Genomic DNA, 19,905 nt, shown 5'->3' on the forward strand with positions numbered 1-19,905 from the left:
TTCATTATGTTTAGTGCAATACCATAAACCCTGAATAACACCAGAGAACCCAACAAGGTACCACTAGTCATGCTGGAAATGCTCCCAAGAAACAGAGAGATGTCATGATATTACAAGAAAAAGTTGAATTACTTGATATATACCATAGATTGAAATCTGCAGCTGTGGTTGCCTGCCATTTCAAGATAAATAAATGCAGCATAAGGATTACTGTAAAAATAGAAAAGGAAATTTGTGAAGCTGCCTTTGCAGCTATGCCAGCAGGTCTAAAACTTTGCATCTTGCAAAATACCTTTTTATCATGTACCGAAAATGCAGCTTTTATGTGGATTGCAGGACTTGTTATAAGAAAGGCATAAATACAGATTCTAATATGGCTTGAGAAAAAGCAAAGTTATTGTAAGATATCTTAAAGCAAAAGGAAGGTGAAAGATCTAAAGCTGGAGAATTTAATGCCAGAAAAGGATGGTTTGACAATTTAGAAAGAGACTTGGCTTTAAAAAAAGTCAAGATAACATGAGAAGAACCTTCTGTCGAACAAGAGGCAGCAGGCGAGTTCCCAGTTGCCGCAGCTTAGGTCATGATCTTGGGGTCATGAAATTGAGCTCCCCACTCAGTGCAGAGTCTACTTAAGATTCTCTCCCTTCTCCCTCTGTCCATCCACTGCCCCCACCACTTGTGAGCTCTCTATCAAAATAAATAAATAAATAATAATAATCACTAAAGGGGCACCTGGCTGGCTCAGTTGGTTGGGCTTCCGACTTTTGATTTCAGCTCAGGTCATAATATCGGGGTCATGAGATTAAGCCCCACATTGGCCTCCATGCTGGACATGGAGACTGCTTAAGATTCTCTCTCCCTCTGCCCCTTCCTCCCTCCTGCTTGCATGCCTGCCTGCACACACACTCTCAAAAAAAAAAAAGGGCACCTGGGTGGCTCAGTCAGTTAAGAGTCCAACTCTTGTATATATGGACCACATCTTCTTAATCTAGTCATCTGTTAAAGGGCATCTCGGCTCCTCCCACGATTTAGCTATTGTGGACAAGGCTGTTATGAACATTGGGGTGCATATGGCCCTTCTCTTCACTACATCTGTATCTTTGGGGTAAATACCCAGTAGTGCAATGGCTGGATCCATAGGGTAGCTCAATTTTTAACTTTCTAAGGGACTTCCACACTGTTTTCCAGAGTGGCTATACCAACTTGCATTCCCACCAACAATGTAGGAGGGATCCCCTTTCTCCACATCCTCTCCAACAATTGTCTCTTTCCTTGTCAATTTTTGCCATTCTAACTGGCGTAAGGTGGTATCTTAGTGTGGTTTTGATTTGAATTTCCCTGATGGCTAATGATTTTGAACATTTTTTCATGTCTGTTTGCCATTTGTATGTCTTCATTGGAAAAGTATCTGTTCATATCTTCTGCCCATTTTATGATTTGTTTATTTGTTTCTCGTGTATTGAGTTTGAGAAGTTCTTTGTACATCTTGGATACCAGTCTTTTATCTGTAGTATCATTTGCAAATATATTCTCCCATTCCGTGGGCTGCCTCTTAGTTTTTTTGACTGTTTCCTTGGCTGTGCAGAAGCTTTTTATCTTGATGAAATTCCACGAGTTCATTTTATCTTTTGTTTCTCTTGCCTTTGGAGATGTGTCATGAAAAAGGTTGCTGTGGCTGATGTCACAGAGGTTGCTGCCTATGCTCTCCTCTAGGATTTTGATGGATTCCTGTCTCACATCGAGGTCTTTCATCCATTTAGAGTTTATCTTTGTGTATGGTGTGAGAGAGTGGTCAAGTTTCATATATACAATGGAATATTACTCAGCTATCAAAAAGAATGATTTCTCAACATTTGCTGCAACATGGACGGCACTGGAGGAGATAATGCTAAGTGAAATAAGTCAAGCAGAGAAAGACAATTATCATATGGTTTCTCTCATCTATGGAACATAAGAACTATGAAGATCGGTAGGAGAAGAAGGGGATAAAGAAAGGGTGGTAATCAGAAGGAGGAATGAAGCATGAGAGACTATGGACTCTGAGAAACAAACTGAGGGCTTCAGAGGGGAGGGGGATGGGGGAATGGGATAGGCTGGTGATGGGTAGTAAGGAGGGCACATATTGCATGGCGCACTGGGTGTTATACGCAACTAATGAATCATCGAACTTTACATCAAAAACCAGGGATGTACTGTATGGTGATTAACATAATATAATAAAAATATTATTATAAGAAAAAAAATAAATGATAAAATGGTAAATTGGTATTAAAAAAAAAAAGAGTCCAACTCTTGGTTTTGACCCAGGTCATGATCTCAGAATCCTGGGATCAAGACCCTAGTCGAGCTCCCCTCACAGCAAAGAGTCAGCTTGTCTGCCACTCTCTCTGCCCCTCTCCCTGCTTACACACATGCGCTCTCTCTCTCTCTCTACAATAAATAAAGCTTTTTTTTTTTAAAGGAAGGAAAAGAAAATCACTGAGGAGAAAGGAAATCTGCCTAAACAGATTTTAATGCAGACAAAATTGTCCTATTCTAGAAAAAAATGTCATAAAGGACATTTATTAATAAGGAAGAGAAGCAAGCAAAGGATAGGCTAATTCTACTGTTTTGTGCAAATTCAGTCAGGTTTATAATTAGGACTGACTTTACAAAGCTGCTAAACCCCAGCTTTGAAGGAAAAAGATAAACACCAGCTGCCAGGTTATGGGTTGCACTATACCAAGAAAGCTGGGCAACAAGAACCCTTCTTATGGACTGGTTCTATCAATGCTCTGTCCCTGAAGTCAGGAAGTATCCTGCCAGTACAGGCCTGACTTTTAAAGTTCTTATGATATCGAACAATGCCACTGGCCACCCAAAACCCCAGGAGTTCAATACTGAAGGAGTCAAAATGGTATACTTGCTTCCAACACAACTTCTCTAATTCAGCGTCTAGATTAGGGGGTCATAAGGACCTTTAAGACTCATTACACATGGTTCTCTAGAGAAAGGATTGTCAATGCTATGGAATATGGAACAGAGACAACATCATGAAAGTCTGGAAGGATTACAGCATTGAAGATACCATTACTGTTATGGAAAAGGTATGAAAACCATCAAGTCTAAAGCAATAAATTCCTGCTGGAGAAAACTGTGTGCAGATGTTATATACGACTTCACAGGATTTATGATAGAGCCAATCAAGAAAAATCATCAAAGAGATTGTGAATATGGCAAAAAAGGGTTTCAAAATAAGGATCTTGGAGAAATTGAAGAGCTAACAGACATCACACCAGAGGAATTAACAGAAGATGACTGTATGCAGATGAGCGCTTCTAAAACAGTACCAGATGATGTGGAAGAAGATGTAGAAGCACCACCAGAAAACAAACTGACATCAGACAATCTGATAGAGGCTTCCAGTTACTCAAGACTGCTTTTGACTTCTTTTATGAGAGGGACTTTCTATGATATAGGCATACAGACAATGAAACTAAGGTAAACAGCAGAAGGATTGGTACCATATAAAACCAATTCTAGAGAAACGAAAAAGCAAAAGTCAGACAAAAATTATGATATAATTGCATTAAGTTACACCAAGTATGCCTATCTCTCCTTTTACCTCCTCCACCTCTTCTGCCTCTGCCACACCTGAAACAACATCACCTCAACTCTTTCTCCTCCTCTTCGGCCTATTAAATGTGAAGATGATGAGGATGAAGATCCTCATGATGATCCACCTCCACTTAATGAACAGTAAATAATCAGCATGCCATTAATAAACTGCATATATGTGTATGTCTTCATGTGAAAATCTAGTAACCATATGGCAAAATGTATAAGACATTTTTGTCGTTGTCATCATCATCGTCTACGTATTCATTGTGTAGAACATCTTGGGCAAAACTTGTATGGAAGTGGATAGCCTATCCTTACATAGGCATAAGGTGAGTGGTATTTAATATAAAATTAATAATGTGTTATCTCACTGCCTTATAACTTTCCTTTCAAAGAATTATATTACCATACAATATGTCTCTCCTTATAGGTAAGGGGTTTTATAAAAATGTAACAATGTTTCTAAACTATATTATGAATACAACTATAATACCATATGCCGTAAAAATTTTATAACAATTCATAAATCATATTGATCACACCAGGCTACCATAAAGTAATCATATTGCTGCTGCTTTATCAATACCTGTTATACCTGTAAATAAACAGGAATCTTTTTCACATCATTTTTTCATGTCTGATGTCTAATGCTAGTAATATATATAACATCTACAGTGTTTTGTTTCATATAAGACTATATTAATGTAGGTAATAACAGACGATTCCTCTTGTAAACAGACAATAAAAACTTACTGTCATCAATACAGTACAGTACTGTAAATGTGTTTTGTCTTCCTTATGATTTTCTTAATAACATTTTCTATTCTTTAGCTTATTTTATTACAGAATACAGTATATAATATACAGTATACAAAGTATGTGTAGACTGTGCTATTGGTAAGGCTTCCAGGCAACAGTAAGCTGTTAGAAGTTTTTGGGGAGTCAAAAATTATGCGAGGATTTTCAACTGTATAGGGGTCAGCAACCCTAATCCCCAAGTTGTTCAAGGGTCAACCGTACTCGTTTACGCGTTTATGTTCGTACTTAGTTCTGTGCAATATATCACATCTGTAGGTTCAGACATCATTACCACAGTCAAGATACTGAACAGTTCCATACTACAAAGATCCACTATTGCCTTTTTATAACTTACACCCACATTATCCTTTAGCCTCACCAAATAAGTTGCACCTTTGTAATATTACCATTCAATTAGAGTGCTTTCCCCATGGCTATCATTTATTCAGAACTAAGACTGCCTCTTCCTTTTTTTTTTTTTTAAGATTTTATTTATTTATTCAACAGAGATAGAGACAGCCAGCGAGAGAGGGAACACAAGCAGGGGGAGTGGGAGAGGAAGAAGCAGACTCAGCGGAGGAGCCTGATGTGGGGCTCGATCCCATAACGCCGGGATCATGCCCTGAGCTGAAGGCAGACGCTTAACCGCTATGCCACCCAGGCGCCCCTAAGACTGCCTCTTCCTGATCCATAATTTATCGGCTGAATTTCTTTTCTCACTGCCGCTAAGTCACTACACAGCTTGCATTAATATTTCTGTTAATATAAAAATCACTAAGTAGACTATACTTTATCAGTGGACATGGAAATCATTATATTAGAAGTAATTTTTTCCCTTTTCATTTAAAAATCACTTTCTGAAGACAGAAATAAAAGTGACCTTAAAAGCTTAAATATATAACTCACCTGGGAGGTCGGCAAAATCTTCTTCTGTAGTCATTTTTGAGATGATCCTAAAAGAAAAGTAAATCAACCAACTGGTGAAAATTTAAGTTCTTCATTTATTCATTCAGCAAGTTTTGGTAATTGCCCATTATAGTATAAAGAGGAATTCATCTGGATCAAGTGAAAGAGAACTTACCTCGTATCTACTGTTTCAAAATCTTTGCTCACCCTGGGATTTATTCCGTCTTTCTCCTTTTCTTCCACCTGCCCCCATACCTTTTCCACCATCAAAATCCCAACTAACTGTCCTTCTAATAATTCAAATTGGTTAACTAGTAATATCTACTTATCTCCTTTCCTTGCAGGCAGATCCCTCTTAAAAATAGTTAAGCACTAAAATGACATAAAACAACAATGAAAAAGAGAATGGAAGACAGGACCATCTATTAACAAACAAACTTAACAAATTTCTAGAAGATGGAAAACAAATGGACTATGTTAATTGACGAAACAGAATAAAAGCAGTAGCAGCCAAAAGTAAGCTCGGAGGATCTAGTTTTTGATGAGGAGTAAAGCTGATCTGCCCAGGAAAAAGCCATAACAATGAAGAACTAGGAAAACTCGAAATATGAAGGAGGAAAGAGTGAGAAAGGGAATGAACAGAAAAACAAACCCCCTATCTCCTACCCCATAAATACAGAGCTAACTGGCTAACTGAATTTAAATTAAAAAAAAAAAAAAAACACACAAATCTAAAAAATTGTATTCTATTGTCTCAGTCTTAAATATCACCAGCATCTATGGATCACCAGACATTTAAAAGTCCCTAAACAACACAGGGAAATCAAGATATAAATTTTAAAAATGGAAAAAAAAAAGGCCGAAAAGAAAACGGAAACCAAGAATGAGAAAGAAGAGCATACCCAACATATAAACCTGTTGAATTATTGTGTCGTACATTTGAAAGTAATGTAACATTGAGTGCCAACTCGGCTTCTATTTTTTTTTTTTTAGTTTTTTTTTTAAAGATTTTATTTATTTATTTGTCAGAGAGAAAGAGACAGAGCACAAGCAGAGGGAAGGGCAGGCAGAGGCAGAAGCAGGTTCCCTGCTGAGCAAGAGCCCAATGAGAGACTCTATCCCAGGATCCTGGGATCATGACCTGAGCCGAAGGCAGATGCTTAACCAACTGAGCCACCCAGGCGTGCCTAGATGGACTGACTGATTGATTTGAGGGAGAGTGAAAGAGGAGCACGAACAGGTGGGAGGGGCAGAGGGAGAGGGAGAAGTAGGCCCTCCACTGAGCAGAGAGCCCAACGTGGGACTAGATTCCAGGACCCCCGGGATCATGACCTGAGCATAAGGTAGATGCTTAATTGACTGAGCCACCCAGGTGCCCCTCAACTAGGCTTCTATTAAAAAACAAAAGGGAGAGAGAAAGAAAACATAAAAACAAAAAACAAAACTCTAATTAGTACCTTCAAGAGAGATTTGAAATACCGGACTCATAAAACAAAAGTGGTATACTATAAACACTGAGACCAAGAAAAATTCTTAATAATTAAAAGCATGAATGCCTAAAATAAAAAATGCAATAATTATGAAAAAGCTAAGGATATCTCTACGAGCGGGAAAAAAAAAGACAAAAAATGAAGAGAAAGTAGAAAATGGGAGAAAGAATCAAACAAAGAAGATCTAAAAATCTAACTTCTGACCAACTGTTATTCCAGAAAGAACAAAGAAAAAGGAAAGAGAAATACACTAAGAAAATACACAAATTCCCTAAATCTGTAGGGTATAAATAGCCAGCATGATGAATTTAAGAGGATCCACACCTGGGACATAATAGTGAAATTTCTGAAAAATCCTAGAATGCTTCCAGAAAGAAAAAAATCATTAATCCAACAAGGAAGCAACCCCATCACTGGGAAAAACAGGGAAAATAAAACACAGAGACATGCTGATTTTGGAAGTCGAGAGTGTATCTGAGATACTTAGGGTCCTATCTTTTAATTGTAAAATCAATTCTAGTTGAAAACCGGGTAATAGGATGAACAGCATGCTTTAAAAAATATTATCAATACCAAATATTTATTGAGCCTCACTTTTACTTGGCTCAAATGGGATAGAAATGACCCCACCACACATAAACACTCTCTTTACCCCACTCATGCTCTGACATCCTGAGATGAGCCACCCTCCTGACTGCACTCAGGCTCCAACACAGGACTCTGGGCCATTGTAGTTTCCCACCCACGAGGACCCCCTACCTTGCTTGGCCCCACCTAAAGGTTTTTAGATTGAATTATTCAACAAGATGAAGACCTCTATTCGATTTTTAAAAACTTGAAAGCAGAAACTTTGTAATAAGCTAGTTTATATTCTTCCCAGAGCCTTGTCTAGTACATTATACACCACACAAATACCATTTTTTTATGTTTTCGATATGCCAAATAAGTAAGACCAAAAACTTAGAAGATAAAAATGTCTTTCTTTAAAGAAGGTGAGATATACAAGGATAATGATTATAGAAGGTTGACTGAGGGCATGAAAAGCAAGAAATGCAGTCAGTATGAGAACTGAGACTAATTTCAACCAGTGTAAGCTTCCCAAATTTTGAACAGCAACATCCTCAAGAAAGAAGAAATTCATAAAAGAAAGGCACAGATCACAATGAGGAAATATATTTATTAATATCACTGATGCTATTATCAATCACAGATTTTAAATCCATGCCAACATTTATCCAAATAAAACACTGATCATGGTTTAAAAAAAAAATTAAAAAGGAGAATGAGAGGACAAGCAACAGGCTGGAAGAAAATATTTGCAAAAGACACATCTGGTAAGGACTATTACCCAAAATATAGGAACAATGCCTCAAACTCAACAATAAGAAAACAAACAGCCCACTTAAAAAATAAATGGCCCAAAGACCTTACACCTCAAGTAAGAAGATGTACAGATGGTAAATAAGCATACAAAAAGATGCTCCACATCAGTCATCAGGGAAAAGCAAAATAAAACAATGAGATACCATTGTACCTATTAGAATGACCAAAATCTGGAACACCGAGAACTCCAAATGCTGGTAAGGATATAGCACAACAGAAACTCCCATTTATTTTTGAATGCAAAATAGTACAGCCACTTTGGAAGAGTTTGGCGGTTTTTACAAAACTAAACAGACTCTTACCATGACTTAGCAATCGTACTGCTTGGTATCTACCCAAGGGAGTTGTCCACACAACAATCTGCACACAGATGTTTATAGCAACTTTATTTATAACTCCCAAAACTTGAAAGCAACCAGATGTCAATTAGGTGAATGGATAAACTGTGGTACATCCAGACAAGGGAATATTATTCAGCACTAAAAAGAAATGATCAAGCCATGAAAAGATATGAAGGAACCTTAAATATGTAATACCAATCTGAAAGTCAATCTGAAAAGGCTACGTATGTATTATTCCAACTATATGACATTCTCGAAAGGACAAAACTATGAAGATGGTGAAAATATGACTGGTTACCAGAGCTGTGTGGGAAGGAAGGAGTAAAAAGGCAAAACACAAAGGATATACAGGGCAGTGAAAATACTCATGACATGATACCATAATGATGGATACGTGTCATTAGATTTTGTCCAAACCCACAGAACGTACACCACCAGGAGTGAACCCTATTGTACATTATGGACTTCGGGCAATAATGATGTGTTGATGTAGGCTCATCAGTTGTAATAAATGTACCACTCTGGTGGGGGATACTGATGATAGGGGTGGCTAGGCATGTGTGGGGGAAAGGGGATATGGATAATCTCTGCACCTTCCTGCTTAGTTCTGCTAAGAACCTAAGACTGCTCTAAAAATATAAACTCTTTTAAAAAAGGAACCGTGGGCATTTGGTAAATTTTATTCCCCTCCTCTTCCTCAATGACAATGGCTTTATTCCCTTTAATTCTACGTAATGTAAACAATGTATGTGCTCACAGTAAAAAGTATGCGGCATCCTTTTATACATCTTCATGCAAACAAGCATACATTTATAACTTTACATAAATGGGAGATCACTGGTGAAGATTTTCTTAAAAGGGGAGAGATAAGGTAGAAAATACACTAGGGCAGGGGCTGATATGGGTTTTATAATATACAGAAACCATAAGCAAAGTGTGAAATATAGAATACTGAATACCAAGGGAGTTCAGAAACGGAAACAAAAAATGAGTGCCCGCCCCCTTCAGTCATTCCCACCTTAAGCACCTTTTAACAGCTCCTTTCAGAAAACTTTATCAATAACAGATACCTATCTACAAATAGTCTGCTTCTCCAGACCATCAAGTCCACACTTTTAAGGCATCCCAATACTTCTATGGACAGAAAATTATTTGGGTGACTAAGAAGTAAGAGGCCAAAAAAAGCAGAAATCACAAAATTCTCTGAAGAGAAAGATGCCATGACAACCGAAATTAAAAGAAACCCTGAGGAAACAATACAAGGAAATTAACTCTAGCTATCGGCATACGATCAGTGTTGATCTCAAAAAATTCGCGAGCTTTCCCACTGAAATCTCCAAGAAGCCAAAGCACCGTGTAAACATTTAATTCTCCCCCGCCCGGAGCGCCGTGCCAGGTGCGGCCGAGCTCGCGTTCGCCGGAAGCGGCAAGAGCCTGCACTTACCAGACCTGACGCAGCCATGTTCCGACCCGGCCCCGGGAGTCTGGCACACAAGTCCTCGCGGGCGGTAACTCGAAGAAGCCTAGCACCGACAAAAGTCGCGGGAGGAGCGGTTATACTGCTCCCCAGGAGCTTTCCTGAGGAGGGAGACGGCAAAATCGAGGGACCTGCGAGCCACTAAGCGCGCTACCGACGGTCCTCAGCCATTGGCTCGGCCCTTCACAGGCTCCGCGCCCAACAAACTCCGCGGTTTGAAACGGTCCACACATGCGCAAAACGAGCGTCGCAACTCAATAGAAAGCCGTTACGGGCCCGCCCCTTCCCTGGGCGCTCCAACAGTCCCGCCCTTCGCAGCGCCCACCGAAGCCCCGCCCCATCTTTCCCGTAGCCTCGCCCTCCCTTTCTCTTAACGCCTGATCCTCCTTCGCTGCCCAGCCAAGCGGAAACTGAGCTTAAAGCTGGAGTTTTACTTAGCTAGACACCGTCTCGAGAGCAGCCTTTGCCGATGAGCCCGATGTAAAACTTGTCAAGGGTTCTATTATACAGTAAAAAATAATACTTGGAAGGATAAGAGGTAAAAATTGCAGCAGTTGTTTGAAGAGAAATATTTCACTGTGCAGACTTGTCAACCACTTCAAGCGCATCTATGCATCAACTCTGAAAGTAATAATAATATAATAATGATGATGACCATGTATTCTTTTTTCAAATATGTGGATAATATTTTCATGAAGCATTGCCAACAAAATGACCTAGGTAAATATATATCATTTAGGTATAATGTCCTGAAAGGAGTCCTTATCAGGAGTCTTGAAATCTACTCAGCCATTAGCAATCTCATCCAGGACAAATTGTGGCACCATTCTGGCTGTTTCCTTAATACAGTTATATAATGGAAGAGTTAAATTAGATGCTCTGAAGACTTGACCATTTTATGAATCTATGAAACTTGTGTTCTATTTTTTGTGATTTAATAAAAATTTGCATAATTTTAAACAGAAAATACTTATTGAATAAATTCATTAATCAAGAGTTGAGCTAATAAGCTTTTTAAACTTGTAATGATTTAACAAATGTTATCACCTGCTAAGAGTTTTTTATTTATTTTTGGTAGGGAAGAGAGGCTATATATTAACTCTGCAATCAGGCTGGATTCCATTCTACTCCACAAATTCTGCCATAGTGGGCAAGTCAATTAAACTATTTCTTTCTCAAGTCCCTTGTCTGTAAAATGTCTGTAAAATTGCTGAGATATTGGATTAATTCCTTTTGATATCTAAGTGAAATGCCTGGAATGTAGTAAGAATTCAATAAATAATGCTTGGTATTATTACGGAGTTTTTTACTTGATCTAGCAGAAGTTTTGCCAATCAGACCACATAATATAATTTGCTGCTTTCACATTTGGAATAGATTATAATAAAAACTATCATTTACTCAGTTCACATTGTATGCCAAGTTTTTCTCTTAATGCTCTCCATGCAATAATTTATTTAATTCTTAGAACATTCCTATTAAGAGAAGATGACTAATATCCCCCATTTTACTGACAACAGAACTGGGACAGTGTTTAAGTAACCTGCCCCAAATCGCACTACCATTAAAGGGCAAAACTGGGGATGAACCCTGGTGTTCTGACTCTAGAATTGAGCACTTAATCGCTACACTCTTTTTACCTCTCAGTGAGAAATTTTAGCAAGCTCAATTACATGTGTTAAAGTTCCACATGTAAAATGATTTCCACTGGAGACAGTGACTCTCAGAGGTATTTTGAGAAACGCGACATGGTGTAAAATGCCGGGCACAAGGGGTGTTGGTGATGAACTGGTCTGTTCTACAGAGAAAATGGAGCAGCACCGTTATGAAAACCAAAGTTATGGAGACACCACTTTTCCCAAACAAACTTTTTAGTTCCCTCTGCATCTGTCCTACTATTTAATAGCTCCACCATGTTTTTAGCATCCAAAAATAGAGTTGCTAGTTAATTGACTGATGTTTATAAAACCTTCCCACCAAAATGCATCCAGATCACTCCTTATGAACTTCTATGAACTGACTAAATCTTGAAGTTTTCCATCACAACTACTTAACCTAGGTAAGGAGTGTGTGTGTATGTGTGTATGTGTACCAGTCTATGGAAGTATGTATATTAGATGTATATATGGGAAATAAAGTATCCAGAAATTTAACTTGAGGGGTACTAGAAACTTTTAGTTACTTAGGATTCTATGAGACAATTTTAAATTGGTAATTGTTAAAACTATTTTAAAGAATATTTTAGACCTTAAAAATGGCACTCTAAAAATGAATTTGTTCTAGAAATTGTAACACAACTGCTATTAAAACTTAAAATTTGCCTTATTCATAATAAACCCAAAGTAGTAATATGTCCATCAACTGGTTAATAAACAAACTGTAGTACATCCATACAGCAGACTGTTCCTCAGCAATAAAAACAAACTACTGATTCAGGCAACAACTCAGATGAATCTCAAAAGCATTACACTAAGTAAAAGAAGCCAGACATCAAAGACAACCTGCTATATGATTCCATATATGTGACTACATAAAACTATACAAATAGAAATTAGACCAGTAGTTACCAGGAGATGAAGTTGGGCATTGAAGACACAACAAAGGCCATGAAGGAACTTTAAGCTGGTGGAAATAGTCTATGCCTTGATTACGATGGTGGTTATAATACTCTAACGTTTTTGTCAAAATTCTCAGAACTGTGTCAAAACTCTCAGGATGACTTTTGCTGTAAATCATACCTCAATAAACTTGACCTAAAAAATTAAGGATGTTAGAGAGAATGTTAACAAACCAAAGTAGGCCCACTCCTTGGTGAATTATATAGTCAGGCTACCCCAGGTAGAGTAGCCTCACAGGGTCAATTTTATTTGTACAAACAAGGAGACCACAGGGATTAATTTCCAAAAGAGTGTCTCCCAAATGAAGAACAGCAGGCTCCTCTTATTAGGATTTGGGATGAATATTCAGAAGGGATGTTAACATTATAATGGAATTGAGGTCGCCTCTGGCACTTCATGTTTCATCTGTGCAAACTCAGGGGGTCAGGCCAGTAGAAAGAGAGAGATATCAACCAAATGCAACGTGTGAATTAGGGTCAATCTGATTCAAAACAAAGAAGCCATAAAGAGCGTTAAAGAATAGAAAACTAAAATAGTAATTGATTATTAAACGACAGGGAAATGTAAAATTTTCTTAGATATTATAATGCTATTGTGTTGAGAATGACCTTATTCTTTTAGGATAAGGATATACATATTTAAGTATTGAGGGTTAAAATGCAATGTTTTTAAGTACTTTAAATTGGTTCAGTTAAAAAAAAAAAAAAAGATAGAGGGGTGCCTGGCTGGCTCAGTCAGTGGAACGTGCGACTCTTGATCTCAGGCTTGTTAAGTTCGAGCCCCAATTTCCCTGTAGAGATTACTTTAAAAAATTAAATCTTAAAAAAAAAAGAGAGAGAGATATAGTTAAAGCAAATATGGCAAAATGGTAACAATTTCTGAAACTACATAGTAGATGTGTAGGTGTTTATTAATACTGCTTTTTTAGCTTCTCTGTATGTTTGAAACTTTTCATAGTAAAATGAAGGGCAAAGTGGCATTAATAAAATTGCAGACGTTCTCAGAATTTTTGCAACAAAAAATTCTGCAGAAGTCAAAAATGAAAATGTTAGCAAATTACTGTAAGAGAATTTTGTCAGAAAAAATTACACTCCAAAAATCAATTTGTAAAAATTATAGACGTTGCAATTATAACTTAAAAGTTGCCGAAGTGTTATTTGTATAATTTTAGAGTTTATTTTTTGGAGTGTATTTTTTAATGTAGCATTTCAATTTTTAAAATTCCTTACTGCCAAATGTTATTGCATGTGTTAAGTACATTCTCTTTAAGTAGCCTTTTCTGACAAAATTATCCTCAAATGGAAAGGCTCTAAGACTCTAATTGCCACATTAGTAAGTGTGCTTGCAATATGCAGGTAGGTGGCAGCAACGTTCACCAAAAAGCAAAACAAAACAAAAAAACCCCTTGGGTTAAAGTTCCGCATGAGTTCTTAATTTGAGAGTGTTGTGTAAAAGGCTTTACAGTTACCTCTGTGCCAAGTGTTTGATTCTTAGTTGCAATTGAATTCTATTACATATACGTTACTCTTAACTAGAACACAACCAGTACCGCTCGTTGGGTAGGTAGAGAATGTGACTCTGGATCTCAGAGTTGAGAGTCAGAACCCCACCCTGGGGATAGAGTTTACTTACAAAAAATTTTTTAAATAAATAAATAAATAGAGGAACAAAACAAATACACTATTCTCTGGATCTGCGCTTTTGTAGCCTATAGTTTACTTCTGGTCAACATAATTCTTAAAAAGCAGATTTTGTCATTTAAAATACATTTAATTTAGATTCACTATGTTGTACACCTGAAACTGATGTAACATGTGTCAATCATTTACTTCAATTTAAAAAAAAGAAAACTAAAAAAAAGCACAATTACATTTTCAAAAGCTTAATAATATACTTTCTGCATTATAATTTTAACGTAGCAAAGACTTACATTATTTTGGTGGTACTAGGCAAATATTTAAATAATGAATGTTAATATTTATTGACATGGAAATGTGCTGTAGATACACTATATGAAAAATACAGTTTATCAAACGATTATATAAATATACACAAGTAGAGAAAAGGTACCCAAAAATGATGGCACCTATCCAAACAGTGCTCATGGTGTATGGTGGACTAGCATGGGATTTTCATTTTCTTCTTTATTCCTAAAGGCTTGTTTTTTCTAAAACTTATATAAGTAAGCTTTCCATTTATGAGGGAAAAATAAATTATTTTTATTTAACTATTTATAGAGCATGATATATATTTGTCAATTCAAGTGCCTGTAGAGATTCATAAACAATAAAGTGCCCACACTGTAGCTTGTAGGCAATACCTAATCCTAAGAGATTTAAGGGGTGAAAGAAGTAGGAAAATAAACTGCAAGTGAAGACATGAAGCAGAAATGACGTGCTGTTGACACAGAGAAAAATTGTCAGATATCGTAGAGTGTTCATGTTTGCAAAACAGAATGATGGAGCACCTTCAATGTTAGCATAATTTTTCACTTTTTCCCGTAGATAGTGCAGAACTATATAGATCAGGGGTCAATTCTATAGAATAGAATTCATAATAGCTAATTTAGGCCCAAAAGGGGATCTACTAATAGGCATTTATTGGTTTAGAGAATTGTTGGGAGGGATGGAGAAATACTGTATTTGGAGCTGTCAGGAATGATTCCCAAAGACACACTACGCAACTGAACCACCAAAAGCCGGCTGCTGCAAATTGAAAACCTGGGAAGCTGATGCTGATCCTGGAGTCTCCAGAACCGTGCTGACGCCGCATAATCAGGAAGTCACTGCAGTTAAAAATGCCATGTCTAGGGAGCCACAACAAATAAGAAGTCTCCATGATCAGGAAGCTTCCTAATTGCTTCTGGCTCCAGAAACACACCATACTTCTCATGAAAGGTATCAGAAAACTGATGTTCCACGCTTTGACTATCACCACCATGAAACCAGTGATCGGATACTGGGACTTCTGATAGTATTGCCACAGAAAAATGAGATGTCTACCAACCACACCTCTCTCTAGAAAAAAGAAAAATGTCCAAACTAAGAATAAATTCCGACTCCGTTCTTCCTTGCTATTATGGAATGCATCCCAACTCCAGCTGCAGAAAAGTCTGCAGAAGATATTTTAGCTTTTCAGCCTCTGCAGTAAAGAATGGCACACTGGAAGAGGCTGGAATGGATATTGAGCACCAATCTACCTTATCCCATAAAACAGCAGTAGTGGATCTTAAATGAAGTGAAAAGAAAGAAAAATATAGACCTAACCTTTCTATACATTGACCTTAATGGGGTTAAAACCAAATGCATTATTGCTCTGCCTTCCAAACTATCATCCTATCTGGAATTTTGAGTTTTTATTAAAGCTACTATTATGCTATCACATCATTTAGAAACCGGTATGTGTCCTGTATCTATGTGACATCCAAGAAATATTTCTCAGTAATATAAATTACACCCTACACTACAAAAATAGAACATATAACTGTAAAAACTCTTATATCTTAGATGCAACTCTTTGTACTAAAAATTGTGTTAGCAAATTAAACCACTCTGACAGAGCTAACTAATATCACTTCTACAACGATTCCTCTCCTTTTTTTTTTTTTTTTGGTCCCAAATGACCTAGTAATAATATTTTTTGAGTAATAATGACTCACCATGGCACAAAGTATTCCACAGAGTCATTAAAATTAAAGCTGTATTCTTCAGTTATGGATTGTAAACATAAATATATTCAATTCAAACATCTTCAAAATTTACTGCAATGAATTGTGATGAAAATGGCAATAAAGCATCAATAAACATTAAGTGAAACAAAGGTCAGAAATCAGAAGTACATGGGGCGCCTGGGTGGCATAGCGGTTAAGCGTCTGCCTTCGGCTCAGGGCGTGATCCCGGCGTTATGGGATCGAGCCCCACATCAGGCTCTTCCGCTATGAGCCTGCTTCTTCCTCTCCCACTCCCCCTGCTTGTGTTCCCTCTCTCGCTGGCTGTCTCTATCTCTGTCGAATAAATAAATAAAATCTTAAAAAAAAAAAAAAAAGAAATCGGAAGTACAGGAGAGGGGTTGGAAGCTCCTATATAGACTTATTGATTGAATCAATTCTGATAAGTGGATGATCAAGTACTGTAGAGAGCCTTAACCGCTGTAAAAATGTGAATTCATTCATTTGAATTGCATTATAACATGGATGACTCTAAAGGGTGCTGAGATTTGGGTTTTCTATGAGTTAATCTTACACTCCATTTAAAGTTGTTGAATTGTACTAGCCATGTATCCGATGTATAACAAACCCCTATGACACAGATACTGATGATGGCTATAATAATTGAACTTAGTGAGTGCGTAGTAATTTGATAGTCACATGATTGTTCTACATGGCAACAAAAGAACCCTATGTCAACCAAAGAAGCTTCTGTCACAGCAGAGGCTAAGAACTCCCAAATTAGAATTAGGTTTTCTAGCTGGAAGCTATTCATTTAACAAATGGTTACTGCAATCTACTTCTTATAACTTCAACTTCAACACAATCCCTGTATTCGAAAAACTCAGTTTCCTGTTGATACAGAATGTATACCAATAACTAAAATACAACAGAAAAAATATTGTAATAAAATATCTGCAAGGTGCTATAGAATGCAGGATGAGAGGGGCGCCTGGGTGGCTCAGCCTTTAATAGTGTCTGCCTTCAACTCAGGTCATGATCCCAGGGTCCTGGGATTGAGCCCTGCATTGGGCTCCCTGCTTCTCCCCCTCACACACCCCTTGCTTGTGTTCCCTCTCTCGCTGTCTTTCTGTCAAATAAATAAATAAAATCTTAAAAAGAGAGAGAGAGAGAGAGAGGATGCAGGATGAGAGCAATGAACTTTCTCCTTGGAGATGGGAAGGCTTCAGGAAATCAGGAAATTGTCACAGACAATTTCAATGGAAGCCTTGAAGGATGGGTAGGAAGTTGTCATTTTTCACAAGAAAGAAGAGCATCCAAACAAGATATACAGTGATTGGAAAAGTATGAGGAAATGGGAAAGACCGTGAAGTATTGAGACAATTGAGAGTAAGAGAAGTTACTAGAGCACATTGTTTGGTGCTCAATATTAGTGTAGAATGACAAAAATGAAAGAATGAATCTCAGAAGCAGTGAGAATCCATCAAAGTGTTTTAAGCAGGGAGTGACTTGATTAGACTGCATTTTAAATGAATCAAAGAAGAAAAAGTGTGAAAAGTAGATAACTGAGAAAACTGTTGCAGCTCTGGAGGTAAGAAGGGAAGAAGCTGTGAGCCCAGATAAGTTAAATGGTTTGTTCAAGGTCTCAGAGCCAGAGCTGGTTAGTAGCAAAGTTGCCTTTTCTCTCTACACCCAAATACTTTTTCTACTATGATTCCTGACCTACAAATCCATTATTCACCACCTAAAATTTGAGATATCTCTAAGAGCATTTCCATTGTAACGACGCAGTTGTACTATGATGTTGGAAACTATGGACAGGTCTAACTGGCTAATCCTGTTGCAGCAGGAGTTTTGCCATCTTGGAGTCATTTTTTTCAGGAGACATAATTTGAACATTGGTCTATTGATGATTAATGTGACTTGCAAATCAGCAAACCAAACAAACAGGCTGATAAACTGGTTTTTCTTTAATTTTGCTTTTTTTTTTTTTTACAGGTAAGAGAGACATAATTAACTAGATGCTTATTTCTCAGAAATATTCCTATGTTTACATTTTTCTAGAGACATTTTTTTTCTTCCATGAAACTCCCTGGCCATAAAGCCAGTAACTGCTTTTCTCATATTCCAACTACTGCTAGCTCTAAGTATTTTGCCTCCCTCCCATTTTTCTTTCCATTCTCAGTTCTCATCCATGTTTCCCTCCCCCTGTGGTTGTGTGCGTTATACCAGCTACGAGCTGCCAAGAAGGTGGACTAGGTCATTTATCAAATCAGGAGGTTTTCCTTTGTCATTCAATTTATTTTCCTATTCAAACTAAAAACTAGCATGGTTTTATCTGAAAAAAAATATGCTGGACTTATATTTTATCATCGGAAGTTTTGAGTAATAATGGGAAGCAGGTCTTAATATAATTTTGAATCTTCAACTCCCAATTTCTGTTTCAAACTATTTTCATTTTGGTGATGCATTAAACACTCTCCTCTGGTTTACTGATCGTCAGTCTATATTGCTATACCTCACTTTGTAGACAATTTAGCTGTGCATATCTATAAATGCATGTCCAGTGGAACCTGCACTGGTGGGGAAAACCATGTGATGTCTCCACTAGGAAAGGAGGAACAGACTGGAGATTCCTGCCTTATTTTGATCTCTAAGAATCAGCTGGTCTAACTTGGGCGAATGCTCAGGCCTGGGCTATACTAAATCTAGAGTAAATCTGAAATACAGAGGGTGAAATAAGAAATGGTGGAACATCTCAGGATCCCTGCAAAACATACCAGAATTCCTTCCATTGCTCCCTTCTCCCATCATTCTTTGCACAGTGCTGGGCCAAATCCAGTCTCTCAAAGACCCTTTACCCCTTTACCACATGCAACTACTGAATGCATTTTGGCCCCAGTGTAGCTCTCTAAATCTCACCAGGTAACTGTAGAGACCCCATCTATGCATCATAGCATCAGTGATCCACAACTCAGAAAGCATTAAAGAACAAAATAAAAGTTTGAAATATTGTAGCTTTCTCTGCCAGACAGATTTTGCCAAATATCTACTGGTAATCCACAAACTCAAAATTCTTATTGACAAAAAAGTAAAAAACCCCATGTTCCCATAACTGTGGTTTGTATTCAGTGGACCATCAAAGTGGGCATGGGATAAGGAACTCCATTTTTTTAAAAAATGTAAGCAAGGCTCAGACCTAAAAGATTTATAACACAAATAGTACTAATAAAATTATCCTGTGAAGTGATTTTTAATGAAGTGGAGTTAATTCAAGTCATGTCTTTGAGGTATGAAAATGGAAAGCAAGAAATAAAAAAAAAGTGGAAGAAAACAAATGTGACCTTGATGACTCCTCCAAAGTCCATAATCACCACATTGGTTCTTTTCATCCCCTGGTGATGTTAATCTTCTGTTTATTTTGCTACTGTAATCCTAATTCTAAATTTACCCAGAGATTGCCCTTTCAAAGTTGGTCTATGCCTGTTCTTTCTCACCTCACAAAAAGTAAAGGAAAAAAAAGTGTTTGTGTGTGTGTGTGTGTGTGTGTGTACTGTTTGTGGTTAAATATCGAGTTGGGACTTCCTCTTTGAACAGTTGCTTTTTCCTCTCACACAAAGGAGAT

At 37.4% G+C, this 19,905-nt stretch overlaps 1 protein-coding gene across 3 annotated transcripts in view; it reads right to left on the reverse strand.

Annotated features, from left to right (window-relative positions):
* Nucleotides 1-10,241, reverse strand: part of CENPC (centromere protein C) — an 88,743-nt gene extending 78,502 nt beyond the window's left edge. For 2 of the 3 annotated variants that reach the window (XM_026508982.4, XM_057309852.1), the window contains exons 1-2: nt 9,963-10,231; nt 5,305-5,351 (exon numbers count right to left, since the gene is read on the reverse strand). In XM_026508982.4, coding sequence (XP_026364767.3) covers nt 5,305-5,351; nt 9,963-9,980 — 65 coding nt within the window. In that variant the 5' untranslated portion in view covers nt 9,981-10,231. Of the gene's footprint in view, nt 1-5,304; nt 5,352-9,962 lie in introns of all 3 variants that reach the window. The other variant, XM_026508981.4, reaches the window with a different exon arrangement.
* Between the last annotated feature and the right edge of the window lie 9,664 nt (nt 10,242-19,905).

Source organism: Ursus arctos, unplaced genomic scaffold, assembly GCF_023065955.2.
Source record: "Ursus arctos isolate Adak ecotype North America unplaced genomic scaffold, UrsArc2.0 scaffold_9, whole genome shotgun sequence".
In the NCBI taxonomy this organism is placed as follows: domain Eukaryota; kingdom Metazoa; phylum Chordata; class Mammalia; order Carnivora; family Ursidae; genus Ursus; species Ursus arctos.